General features: G+C 36.3%; 1 protein-coding gene across 32 annotated transcripts in view; it reads left to right on the top strand.

The window, feature by feature from the left end:
• The window catches only part of PTPRM (protein tyrosine phosphatase receptor type M), a 467,288-nt gene extending 459,340 nt beyond the window's left edge, over positions 1–7,948 (top strand). For 16 of the 32 annotated variants that reach the window (XM_087890425.1, XM_087890423.1, XM_034429501.3 and 13 more), the window contains 3 exons: positions 566–729; positions 6,032–6,167; positions 7,168–7,948. In XM_087890425.1, the coding sequence (XP_087746551.1) occupies positions 566–729; positions 6,032–6,167; positions 7,168–7,221 (354 nt within the window). In that variant the 3' untranslated portion in view covers positions 7,222–7,948. Of the gene's footprint in view, positions 1–552; positions 730–6,031; positions 6,168–7,167 lie in introns of all 32 variants that reach the window. The other 16 variants (XM_087890424.1, XM_087890421.1, XM_087890416.1 and 13 more) reach the window with 1 other exon arrangement.
• Positions 7,949–13,544: the final 5,596 nt, after the last annotated feature.

Below are 13,544 nucleotides of genomic sequence, written 5' to 3'. Positions count from 1 at the left end.
AATCAATAACCCTGAAGACTTTTTTTTTCAAATCACAAGTATCTGTCAATAGAATTGAGAAATTGGAAAACATGTTTTTTCCCTTTTCTTCCCTTTGTTATAAATTAGTAGAAATTTTCAACATATAAGTACAGTTTTCCAAAGATGCCAAGGAAGGGAGAGTTATTCTGAACGAATTGGTTTGTATTTAGCATATTAACAATCAGTCATCAGAATGAAAGTTCATTTCAGAAATTTGACAATGACAAGCATATTAAAAGAGCAACACTGTTGGAATTACATTGCAAATTTCAGTTTGGTAGTCTGTGATTGCTATAATATTAATCATATATTTGGCTCTTGCAGCTGGTACCATTGTTTCACTTCAGCATATCTGTATTTTCAGCTATTTAAAATATCATCTTAAATCTGAGATTGAAAGTCATAACTTTGAAATGTAAATTTCTTTAGAACATTGTAAGGCGCAATCTTCTATAACAATGTAAGGTAGTAAGGCGTATATTATTTGAACTCAGAATAAATAATGCTGTCTTTTTTTCTTCACCTGTTGGTTGGGTCCCCACAGCCCCAGGATGGCTACCGAATGGTACAGCAATTTCAGTTCCTGGGATGGCCTATGTACAGAGACACACCCGTATCTAAACGGTCTTTTTTGAAACTCATACGCCAAGTGGACAAGTGGCAGGAAGAATACAATGGAGGAGAAGGCCGTACAGTTGTCCATTGCTTGTAAGTGACTAAAACTCTTAAGGTGATCAATAACAGTGACTCTTATGAAGCTGTTGTTTAGAATTTGAATTAGATTTTAATTTAATTCAAATACTACAACTCTGTAAAGTCAGAGCTGTAATTGTCCATAGTACAGATGGGCCTTATAGGATTGGGGGGGGAGGGGAGAGTTACAGAGCAGATAGCTTGCCCAAACTTACCTAGTAAAAGTATTGCAAAAGCAATATTTAGACTGGAGAGTTCCTAATTTACAGCCCCAGAGCAATTTAACAAACTCATAGACAATCCGTTTGTCAATAATTGTTCAATAGAGGTAATAAATCTCTGAGTACTGCCACCCTGAGAACTAAATCAGAGAGGACTGTGGTCTTTCTGCTTTTTTATATGTTTCCCAGAGGTAACATTATTAACATTGCTTGATGCAAAATGGTGGATTTCACCTGGCTCCTTTGTAAGGAAGAGGATACCATTTCTGCCACTGTTTCATCCCATCTTTTTCCTGCTGTATCATTTTGTATACTGTTTGTACTGCATGGGAAGGGAGGCTCAGAAGGATTGGCTGGAAGGTAACTCAGGATATCATGAAATTGGAAGGACCACTAGAATCATATCATCCATTTTCTGCAAAGTATAGAAAAAGCAATTAAACTATCCCTGAGACATGGATAAAGATAGAATTCCAGTAATAAATAATTGGAATTCAGGAAGATTTGGATTGCGATAGTGTAATCGCAAAGAAAATAATATAATCAGCTTTTGCAAAGAGAATTCTTTATTTATTGCCAAATCTGTTTCAAACAACATAAATACAGAGTCTACGTATGGACATTACTGGATGCACCACACTGCAATCAACCTGACAACATAATAGGAAATGGAAGAATGAGAAGTGCAATCTATTGAGCCTGGTGGAAGAGACCATGATTTATTGATGTCAAATATATAGGCTAAACCTAAGAGAATGAAACTGACTGGGTTAACAAGATTTGATGTGGGCAGTATGCAGTAAGAATATAAGATCAATGTAAGGAACAGATTCAGACGATGAATCAATTATGCACTAGAGAATCTTAAGGAGCTGTACCAAGAAATGAGACGTTGTAAAATTGAAGTAAAAACAATCTAAAAATCTCAAAGATGAGAAGATCTGAAGAGCTTTCAGAGCATTAATAGGGACTTCTAGGTCTAGTAAGAAAGGACAAAAAAAATACCTTATTTGAGAATGTCAACAAAAAGACAAAAACAATTTAAAAATGTTTTGTTGTTGTTGTTGTTCAGAAAAATAATAGAAAAACTTACAGTGGAATTAGAAACGCTCAGAAGTAATCAGGGAGGAGATCTAATAGACACAAATGAGATTAAAGGAAGATAGAAAGATTATGGTAGATGGCAGTCAAGATGAACCAAAACCTTTAACTCTTTGCTACCATCTAGTAGTCAGGCAAGCAATAGGTTGGTAATTCTTGGTGAAAAATAAGTGGGAAATACTGTACTGAATGGAGAACCTGAAGCATACGAGCATCACAGAATCAATGTTCTGTATGATGATAGAACATCGCTTTTTCCATAGCTAGCAATATTGGATTGGAATTTCAGGTGGAAAAAATACCAGTTTTTGTCCTTGCAGTGTCATTTGGTAGCACTAAATGGACATCAACACAGTTAACAGATGCAAACAAGATTGTTTAGCTGACATCTGATTAATTGTAGATGAGTGAAGGTGATAGATAATTTGGTTTTTCTTGGGCTTAAGAATAAAGGAGGAAAGTATGTTAGAGGAATAAAAAAGGAGATCAATCTTAAGGAGAAAGGCTGTGACAAACAGACAAGATCATGCAGGATAAGGACATTTCTGTGACAACAAAGTTCAGAACTATTAAAGTTAAAACGATCTTTTGGGCAAGGAGGAATTCATCTACTTTGGGGATGTGATAGAAATGGACAAAGGACTAGAAAAAAATGACTACATTTGGCCAGTTGAGAGATGAAGAAGAAAATAATAAATAAGAGGGATTGTTGTTAGTTGCGAAGCTTTGTCCAACCCATCGCGACCCCATGGACAACGTTCCTCCAGGCCTTTCTGTCCTCTACCATCCCCCAGAGTCCATTTAAGATCATGCCGACTACTTCAGTGACTCCAGCCAGCCAGATAGGCCAAGATTAAAAGAATTTCCTTGGAAGAATCATGGTTGTTGCTAAGGATAAGTCAAGGTAGAGAATACTTTTGTTTGCCTGTGCAGTTACCAGGAATTGACCCTAACAAAAAAACAAAAAAAAATGCCTGGGTACAAAAAAAACAGACACATAATGGGAAATTATGTAGTGATATATTGTGTAGTTTGGACCACCACTTATAAAACCATTTTCCATGACAACCAGACTATGGCTGAACTGCAATATTTCAACTGCTCTTCTTTATAATCTTCCTCATTTCTTCCTAACCTTAGTGTAAGATAAGTCAGAATAAATGCTAATTTTTTTGTATGTTTTGTTAACCCACCCGTTTGATTTTTGAGGGTAATCATTGTGAGAACCTAACCAATTGTGGATTATTCAATAAATGGTGGTCAAACCATGGCTTAGCATGATATGTTAATTAATATATTTCTTCACTTTCTTTGTGTTTCTCCATTTTTCTCTCTGTCACATTCATATACATACAGTCAGACTATAGTCTTTCTGACTGAAATTATTAAAAATTAGCTACTACCTAGATTTTGTTAAAGTTACCCCTCTTTTCAGCTGATCATGGTCCAGTAGTTTTCTCACGCTGTTTTCTAGTTTTCTCACCTGTTGAAAAAAAATTATAATGTTTTATTTTGGGAGGTTTAGCTCATTAATGCTTTGAGATGCACATCTGGGAGGTCTTTTTCAAATGCAAATTGGTATTATCTCTCTTGATTACTCCTGATATTAAATGGTTGTACTACCTCTCGTGTATGTGCACACATGTATGGCACTTTGAGGTAGCATAGGAAGGGAGAAAAAACTTCCAACATAATCCTTTTAAATGACTTTAGTTTAATTAGATGCTGAAAGAATGGCACAATATTATCCAGTATTTTGGCAGCAGGGAGCATTCTTTTCATGCTGTCTGGATGTGACAGATGTGCCATATTGTAGTTCCTTTGAAAATCAACCATTTGTGAATGTTGTCTTTAAAGAGTTGCAAGCTAGCTAGTCTGCACTCTGGTAATTATTAAGGTTTATTATTTTCAATGAAGTGCTGTCTAAAGGATGCTGATTAGAATAGCTGTAGAAATAACAGGGTTTCTAGAACGAGAGCGAATCTCTAGAAAACTAAAAATAACTAAAGATAAAGCATTATAAATGCTGAATTTAATCATGCATCTAAACTCATGCAACATATATTTGCAATAAACTGCTTTGGGTTCTGATATTCTAGGAATAGATACAGTTTCTCCAGTCGAATATATAGTATAAATTATTAGTATATATAAAACTGGTGGGGAATGGAAGGATTTATATTCTTTGCAATTATCGGGTCATTAGATTATCGGGTCAGAAGATTGGTCTTTCTCAGAGAATTGTTGAAGCCACTTGGTGGTTTATCTGTATCCTCAGAATCATCTGAATTAGAGTGTAAATGGATGTGGAACCTTCTAGGGACTGTTGAAAGGACTGCATTGTAAACATGAGATAGTTGCTGTCATATCTCTCCCTCTCTGGTGAGGGAGTGCTGTTCAATTTTAAAATAGATAATAGATATCTAAGGATACATATATATAAAGCCCAATGTTCAAGTTATCAAGTTCCTTCTGAATTTTGAGTCTTATCTTCCAAAGTGTTGGCAATTCCCCCTAGCTTGTTGTTGACCTCAAATATTTTAAGTTCCCCGTCTATCTCTCATCTAGATAATTTATGAAGATGTTGATAAGCACTGGGCTCAAGACAGAACCTTGAGGCACCCCACTATATGCTTCCCTCCATGTAGACATAGTACATAGGACTTCATGCTGAATATGGTTGGTCAGCCAACTTTGAATCCATCTGCACACTCGTTGCTCCTTCTGCTGCTAATGTACCCAAAACCATTTTAGATACATTAGCAACAGAAGGAGAAAAAACTGCAATCACGAAAATCAGAAAGGGACACTTAGACAATAAGGTTTGTCTGGTATGATCTGTTTTTAACAAACCCATGTTGGCTTCAAGTGATCCACTTTGTTCATTTCTAGGTGCTCTTCCACGGTTTTCCCAGGTATTGATATGAAGCTGATTGGTCTATAGTTTCCTGGATCTACTTTTTTCTCCATTCTTGAAGCTTGGAATCACACTAGCTCTTTTCCAGGAAGTAGATCCAGGAAACTAATCTGATAGGAAGGCTCCAGGGGCTCTGAAAGATTTTATTCAGTGATTCCAAGGTCACATCTATCAGTTCCTTCAGTAGCATGGGATATAAATTGGCTGCTCCTGATAGATAAGTGATTTGAACTTATCTAAAATGGATAGGTGTTTTTTACCAATTTCTTATCTATTTTTTCTCTTGCATGAAAACAGATGCAAAGAAGGAATTAAACAGTTCCCCTTTCTCCCTATGCCCATCATCTTCTTACCATCTCTTCCTATCAGTGGTCTGATCATTTTATTGACTTTCTTCTTGTTCCTTATATATTGAAAGAAGCTTTTTTATTATTTTTTTGGCATTTGTTGTAAGTCTTTTCTTCTATCCCTCTCACAGTTCTATTCCAGTAGACCAAAACCAAACTGTTAACTGTTATATAAAGTTAATCATTAATTGTTATAAGGCCTTTTGAGAGTGTAAAGACGAAGATGCTAATCCATTCTCACCCATGGAAGATCAGCTGGAGACTTTAGGCTTGGTGAAGAAAAATAAGAAGCGGGAGTACTATATATATTGTTTTCAGCTCTTAAATGACAGATAGAATACAAATCAAACAAATTATATATCTTTACATCACCAATGCATTGGTTCAACTCAAGCTGTATTGTTAACACGATTCCTAATATAATTTTTAACTTAGCCTAACAAGAATGGATGAAGTAATTTTCTATTTCAGCCTAAAAGCTGGGAAGATGAGAATTCTAAAATCCCAAAGGCTATAGCTAGACACATCATGAGCAATAAATATTTATTCTGTTTAGCCTATTATTGTACAGCAAACCCAGTCTGTGGGTGGACTATTTAGACAACATGAACACTCATTGGTTGTATATAATGAAATAAAATAAGCTTATTTTAGGAGGTGAAAAAAATCCTTAGGTACTGTAATAACAAAATCTAAAAAATAATCAAGTCATTTTGCTGTTTTTCTTACAGAAATGGTGGTGGCCGCAGTGGGACATTTTGTGCAATCAGTATTGTTTGTGAAATGCTACAACACCAGAGGGCTGTTGATGTATTCCATGCTGTGAAGACTCTGAGGAATAATAAGCCAAATATGGTGGACCTTCTGGTAGGAGTTCTTTAAACTGTACCACTAAGTAGAAAATTATTCCTGTTCTCATAAGGGATAGTGACATTTTTGTGATTTATGTGGAGTACTGTTCATAAAAGCAAGCCTGTTGTTTCCTAAAGGGGATAATGAAATCACTTGACTTATAAAAGTATTTTTATGCTACTTCTTGAGTCTTGTTCAAGGTGTGTTAGACTTTTTGTGCAAATGTAACAACTTTAAACAGAACACCCTTATTAATTTTCTTTTCTGGCAGGGCAATCCAAAAGGAGAACAGACTTTGTATGGCAGAAATAATAGTCATGTAAAATGAAATGTCAGATTTTCAAATTATATATTTTATAAATAGCTTAATCTCCTAATATTTATCAAGACTGTTAATTTCAATTTGACATTTAGTGTATTGCATTTAATTATGGTTCTTCTATCTTGCAGAAAGATTAAAAGAGTTCAGAAACAAAGGGCCAGGAGCAATTATTTCCTTGTGTTGTACTTTGTGAAACTACTTGAAATGTAGAAAGGCTGAAAGGCCATTGGTGTTTTATGTATGTGCAAGTATGCACAAGCTTACATGACAATTCAGTATGTCAGGATACAGTCTATTTTATTCATCATTACAATAAGAAATGGTGTTTGTCCTTTAGTCATAAAGAAATTCCACTGCCATTATTTGACAGTTTACTAAAAAGTCTCTTTATATAGTGAAATAAAGTATTTAGGTTATGCTGTATTTGTTATTTTCTTTCATTTCCTGCAAGGCACATCTTTTTAATCTAAGTATTCCGCTTATGGTAGACTACATTGTATATCTCTATGATCTTATTACCAATGCACACGTGTTTTCCAGATTGATCAGAGTGGCCCTGTCTAATAGATTCAAAAGAAATCTACACAGAAAACTTTTTCATTAAATATTTGTAATTAATTCATTATACAGCTTGATTTTCTTTAACTCCTTCCTACAACTAAATTCCTCCCTTTTCTTGTTTTGACTCTTTAGGATCAGTATAAATTCTGCTATGAAGTGGCTTTGGAGTACTTGAATTCTGGCTGATACTGCAAGTAACATTGGGGGAGGCAAAATGTTTCACTAGCACAGTCCAAGCGAGTTGCTTCATGATATCTGTGTGTATGAGATGAGAACTTCTCAGTGTTACACTTTAATTGCTTTGTATTGGCTCTTTTTAAGAGCCCAAGAGAGTCTTTCCAAAAATGCTTGCACTGCCCATTTCCTACAGTATGGCTGTTGCTTGAGTCACAGTCCCACACCAACACACTCTGGGACTGGACACCACTATCATGCAAACCCATCGAAGAGCCTACTATACCTGCCTAGTCATCTGATCAATCCAAGAGCACAATTCTATTCTTAATGACAATGTTTGTACCTTTCTGTTGTACTATTTTTTTTTTGTTGCCAGTGATCCTTGTTATTGTTAAAGACTAGTGTACATTTTGTTCTGTGGAGAATGCTGCCTAGCATTTTGATACTGTATTTTAGTTATATTTGTATTGTATTTGTTCCTAATAAACAAAGCACTCGTAGCTTGAATTGAACTAAAAGCTACATCCACAGACCACATTAATCTTGCTGACTTCAATTTTCTGTCCAACTTGTATTGTTTCAGAAGAAATGATTTGATATACATCCATTAAAAAAATGGAAAAAATACAGGAGGATCAGATTACTATATCCAAAGCTTTTCCCGTTTGTTTATATTGTAAATATTTTTTATTTCATCAAATTATTTATTCATTAAAAAGAAATCTTTTGTGAAGCACAATGACTGACAATCATTTTTATTAAATCTTGGAAATGCTTATTGTATTATATTGTAAACACTTGTTTATCCTGTCTGGATTTTCAGCTTAATAAATAAGTACATATTTTATAAAATCTGATTTAATATATAGCATCTTATGGCCTACATTTGCCTTCAGGAAAAGCTAAAGGTTTCCAAATTTTCTATTCAGTATAGCATACACTAAATAGAACTTCTGATTCTTATGTTTATAACTCAGCATTAGAGCAAATTCTTTGCATACACGAATCTCCCAAATTTATTCTGTGCTCTCCAATTACAGAACTTGATAGTGCTAGTTAGCTTGAAACTAAGAAAACTGGTTTAGAAAACAACTGATCATTCAGATTGACAGCAGTGGATAAAGTGGATAAAGCAAACCAACTTATTTTTTACTTCCTAGTGTTTTCCCACATGGATAGGGACCACTTCTCTCTCTCTCTCTCTCTCTCTCTCTTTTTTTAGATCAACCGAGTGTTGATTTGATGGTTGTGACATTTATTGGCTGATTGGCTTGTTGCCCAAATCTGATGTGGGTTGAGAGAGAGAGTGCCTGTTCCAAAATCACCCAGCTGGCTTTCATGCATAAGGCATGAAACCAGTTTCCTGGTTTCTAATCTGGTGCTTTAATCACCAAATCCAACTGGCTTTCTAAACTCTCTTCCATTTTTAATCCTTTGCCTTACCACAGTGTTCCTCCCCCTATTTTTTTTTAATTTTTTAATTTATTACTAAATGTATATATCACCTATCTTATTATCCAAAGCTGCTTAAAATATGAATGTTCAGGGCTGGCATTAGTTTTCACCCTAAAGGAGTCTATAATCCACAACAAACCAGTCTGGCCATAAGCAGCTACATTTTAATATCAGTGACAGAACAATAATTAAAGACAAGACAGGGTGTAGTAGAGGAGGGAGGAAAATTCTAAGCATTCACAATCAGCCCAAAACAGCTCACTGTGCATGTATAATATATAATGGTTTGTTACTCTTTGGGAGCCACTCACATGGAGCCTTCTCACATTGCAAGATCCTACATTATTTGAAGGATACATACCAGAGCTATTCCAACATAGTTCTGACCATGTCTAAATGAGAACAATTCTCTTTGAACCTCCGTTTATTTTTCTATCCTGTATGTGTAACTCGCTGAAGTTGGTTGACAGAATGCTGATCTATGTTCTCCGAGTGCCAACTGGTCGGTGCCCTTGACTGCTATCTTGTGCCCTGAATACATAATTCTTGATGGCCTGTGCACCTACTGTATATATTAAATTTCACACCACGCCTCTGCTATCTAAATCACGGTATCACATTTACGTTATCTTAAAGGTACTTCTGTGCAGAATCTCAGCTTTCAGTTGCCTAAAATAATGTTTGTTTGTTTGTATGTTTAGATTAGTCCCAACCTTCAGAAGATTAAAGAGACAATTCTAGTGCTCTTTGTATTATTTATATTTGTGGGATAGGGGCATCTGTGGAGTGTTGTCCAAAAATGTTAAGCTGGTGTCCACAACCATCTGAACAAAACTCTGCTCCTTTTTAAAGTGCATTGGATGCACAGTGCAAGTAAAAATAGGCAGGATGGCAGGTAGCAAGGCAGGAATTTATAATAATTCCATAAATAGGCAGTACCAAGTTCTCCTCTTTTCAACTTTTTTTCAACAGGTTTCGTTCCTGTTGTTGTTTTTCAAAAACAAAATAAATCCTTCATCCCTAGTGTTAGCAAAATGCCAACCAAAATACAAAGCCCCTCAAAACAGCTATTCAAGAATGCCAACATAGCTCTGAGCATTTCTGGAATGCTTATCAAGAACAGTCCTCTGTTGGAAATAGTGCTTGTTTGATGGCCTGCCCAATCAAAAGTTTAGTTTAAAAAAATAACCATAAAGAAAGAATTCAAGAAACTAGAAACTGCTTATTAACGATACTTGGCCAGCAATCTGAAAATCACTATTGAAAAAAGTGAGGGTTTGTAGAGAAATACTAAATGTACTTGATCTAAATAAACCCAGAGTGCACTTTTGATGAGAGAAGTACATTTTTATTTCCTAAATAGCATTCAGAGACATATATAACAGAATGTAATAGTACAAGATCATTGTGATGTGCCCTTTATTCATTGCCTGTGAGTGATGATAGCTAAAGAACCAAAATCTTAAAACCTGGTCTTCTTCACTTAATATAATTATAATAATCCTGAAGCAGTGCTATTATCTAAATGGATTCTGTTCACAATTCATGTAAAACAGAATAATGTACTTTATTAAACTGGTTCTTTATTACATCCCATGGCAATCTTGATTTGTAAAGTTGTAGCAATGAATATAAAATATAGATCTACCTGGTCTTGAAATTATTGGAGACACAGGCAGGTGTTGCTTTTCTGCCTGAGAAGAGGAAGAAACTCCTTGAAGGCTTAATTATCCAAGTTCTAACTTGGTGTCCTTTAGTCCTTGTAGGTGTTGCATCAAATGCCTGCAAAGTACCTGCCAAGTTATACTTAAAGGGAATTGACCTTTGCTGAGAACAGCTTTAATTTGTATCAAAGGCACACAGTGCTTAATGCCAAAGCCATCTATTGTCTTTCTTGTGGTTGAGTGCTAAAGAGAAACAGTCTTCCTCTCCTCACTCCTCCCCTCCACCTGAATGCAGCTTTATTGACAGAACCTGGATCAGACTGTGAGACTGGGCACGCTTTTATTGGATGGTACTTTGGAGAAGACATCTTGGCAGACTTCAGCAGGAAAGCTAACATGTTAGAGACAAACAGAGAAAAACCTGCTACTCCTTTTTTTAATAGTGTGGAAACAGAATTTTGTAAGCTTTCCCTAATTTCCAGGAATGTTTCTAACGAAGGAAACCAAGCATGTTTACAGGTAATCCTCAATTTGCAACCATAATTAAGCCCACAGTCTCAGTCATAAATCTTAACGGTCGTAAAGTGGGTCACCATGTGACTGCCCCAATTTTACAATCTTTTTTTTTTTTTGAAGTGGTCATCAAACAAACACTGCAATCATTAAATGAACCCACTATGGGGTGGTTTTGGTCAGAAACTGGAAATAAAAGACCAGTCTCCAGCAAAAACATTGTAAATCACAGTCATGTGACAGCAAGGTGCTGCAAATGGCCGTAAATGTGAGCTGGTTGCCAAATGGCAAAAATGGGTTCATGTGACGGGGGGAAATGGAGAAACATGTTTTAAAGACAAAGCACCTTTCTGTCTCCTCCCACCTTTGCCAATGGGCCATTAAGGCCTCAGCCAAGCTCACTCATTCCCCCCACCTTTGTCAATGGACCATCATCTGCAACACAATAGGATCCATCTAGCAACAGAAACTCACCATGTTGAGTCCTCGCACTTACGATGAAGTCCTCGCACTTACGATGCGCAGCCCTGATTGGCCAAGACGCATGGACTTGCCGGGCGGAGAATACTGTCTTCCCATTGGTTACTTAGTTTGACAGCTAAAGTATAAATAGTTGTCAAACGCCTAAGTTTCTCACAAGCTTCTACAGCTGTTGTTAGCAATAAAGAGTTCTTGTTTGATCTTAACCTAGTCTCGCCTCAGTTAATGGACCCCGGGTCGCCCTACAGAGCACACCACATGGCACCTGGGAAGATTACATCAGCCAGCAAGGCTAGCTAAGACCCCCTGGGAGTCTGACAACGAATCAGGATACTCTTCCTGTGCCCCAGGAAGTTCAAAGCTCAGAGAGGGCATAAAACCAAGGCACACTCAGCATCTCAGCCTTTTTCTGCTCAGGACCTCAAACCATGTGATTCTATCCACCATTAAACCATCTTTCCAAGCAGTCTCCATGTTTCCAGTGTCTTTTTTCCCACTTGGAACTGAACCCAGAAGGATATTTCTTCCAACACTTCACACACAAACACAATTGCTCTAGTGTGCTTAAAAGAAATATACAATCCAATATCAATTATGTTTATAATATAGGAGGAGAGCCACGTGAATCCATAATGGCAAAAATTTCAAGCCTGTTGGCACCATTCCTGACTAACAAACACTATTAAAAGGCACCAGCTCTGGTAAGCAACAACTCACTTCGTCAGATGCATTTATAACTGTATTTATTCACGTATAAATACATTTGAGTTTATTGAATTTACAATGTGATGCAGCATCTTATATTAATAAATAGGGTAACAGTAAAAATGGAGATGAAATTTGAAAAATCACCAGGTTTTTTTAGCATTTGCATTTATAAATAGAACACAAGCCTTTAGTATTATGCTGCACTTAAAAAACTGAATGTTTATGTGGTCCATTTCAGCTTCCTTTCCTTTAAAAAATAAACCAGGTAAATGCACAGGAGTGTAGGTTTTAAAATAAAAGTGTTGCAAAGCTTCACAACTGCAGAACTTGTGTTCGCACACATTAGAAATTAGCTTTTCCTGTCTAGCCTAGAATAAGTCTGATGAAGGAAAACAGAGGAAACAGAGGAAAATCTGACACTTTCAGGCTGCAAATATGTTTGCCCTATCCGGGTGAAGGGTGAAAGAAAGGGATAGAGAAAATTGTTGCATGCTGGTTTTACAGTAAGAACTGTATAAAACGATGTTTCTCAACTTCGGCAGCTTTCCGATGTGTGGACGTCCAACTCTCAGAATTCTCCAGCTAGCAAGAGAATTGGCTGGAGAATTTTGGGAGTTGGAATTCACACATCTGAAAATTGCCAAGGTTGAGAAATGCTGGCATCAAAACTAGATTACAATATTCCTAATTCCATTAACAATAACGGTTATAAATGAAATATTGGAGAAGAAATATATACCATGTTGTGTATATTAAGGAAAGGCTTAATGCATATTTAGCTGCTCTATAAAATATAGATGAGCCATTAGGGGCAGGAGGAGGCAAGATTCCACTATTAAATATGTAGAGTTCAGTCCCTCCAGATGTGTGAGTCTGTACTTTTTTCACAAATGTGTTCTGTCCAGGGAAGGAATATACATCACAGATGTATATTTCAAAATCAATTCAAAATCTACTAATATGGATGAATATACCCTATTTCAACTTAATAAACAGGGTCTTCTGCTTTTTCTCTGGAGATAAAGAATTGTGAGCTGAAATACGGAACCCCCTTTGTTGAATGAGATTTGTACATGTTTTCTACTGAGTTGTTGGATGCCATCTTAGTTATTTATATAGTATTATACCTTTTGTTTGCTTCCTATTTGATACTGTAGGAAGTTAGCACACCCCTCCCCTAGAAAGATGAAATATTCTAGGAAATATTAAAAAGACAGAATATTATATTTCCCTGGATGAGAAATGGAGAAACATGTTTTTAGACAGGAAACAGACTCACTCTTAATAGCCCCCACCATCCTCAATAGCCCACAGCAGATGTCCACACTTAAGAGATAAAGAGATAGCTACAGTAAGTCTATTCATAGGCAAATTCCCTCACCCAAGATCGAACAAAGGTAAGATTAGCCCTCTACCAATCTGGCAACAGAACTCACCACATGGCACTTGGGGAGATTACATCATCATCCAGCAAGGCTCAACCAAGCTTGGGACTCAGGACAGCCTACAGAG

Source organism: Pantherophis guttatus, chromosome 3 (assembly GCF_059756535.1).
Source record: "Pantherophis guttatus breed Tessera chromosome 3, ASM5975653v1, whole genome shotgun sequence".
Taxonomy (NCBI): Eukaryota; Metazoa; Chordata; class Lepidosauria; order Squamata; family Colubridae; genus Pantherophis; species Pantherophis guttatus.
Note: the sequence above shows the minus strand (reverse complement) of the source record. Positions and strands in the feature narration are given on the sequence as shown.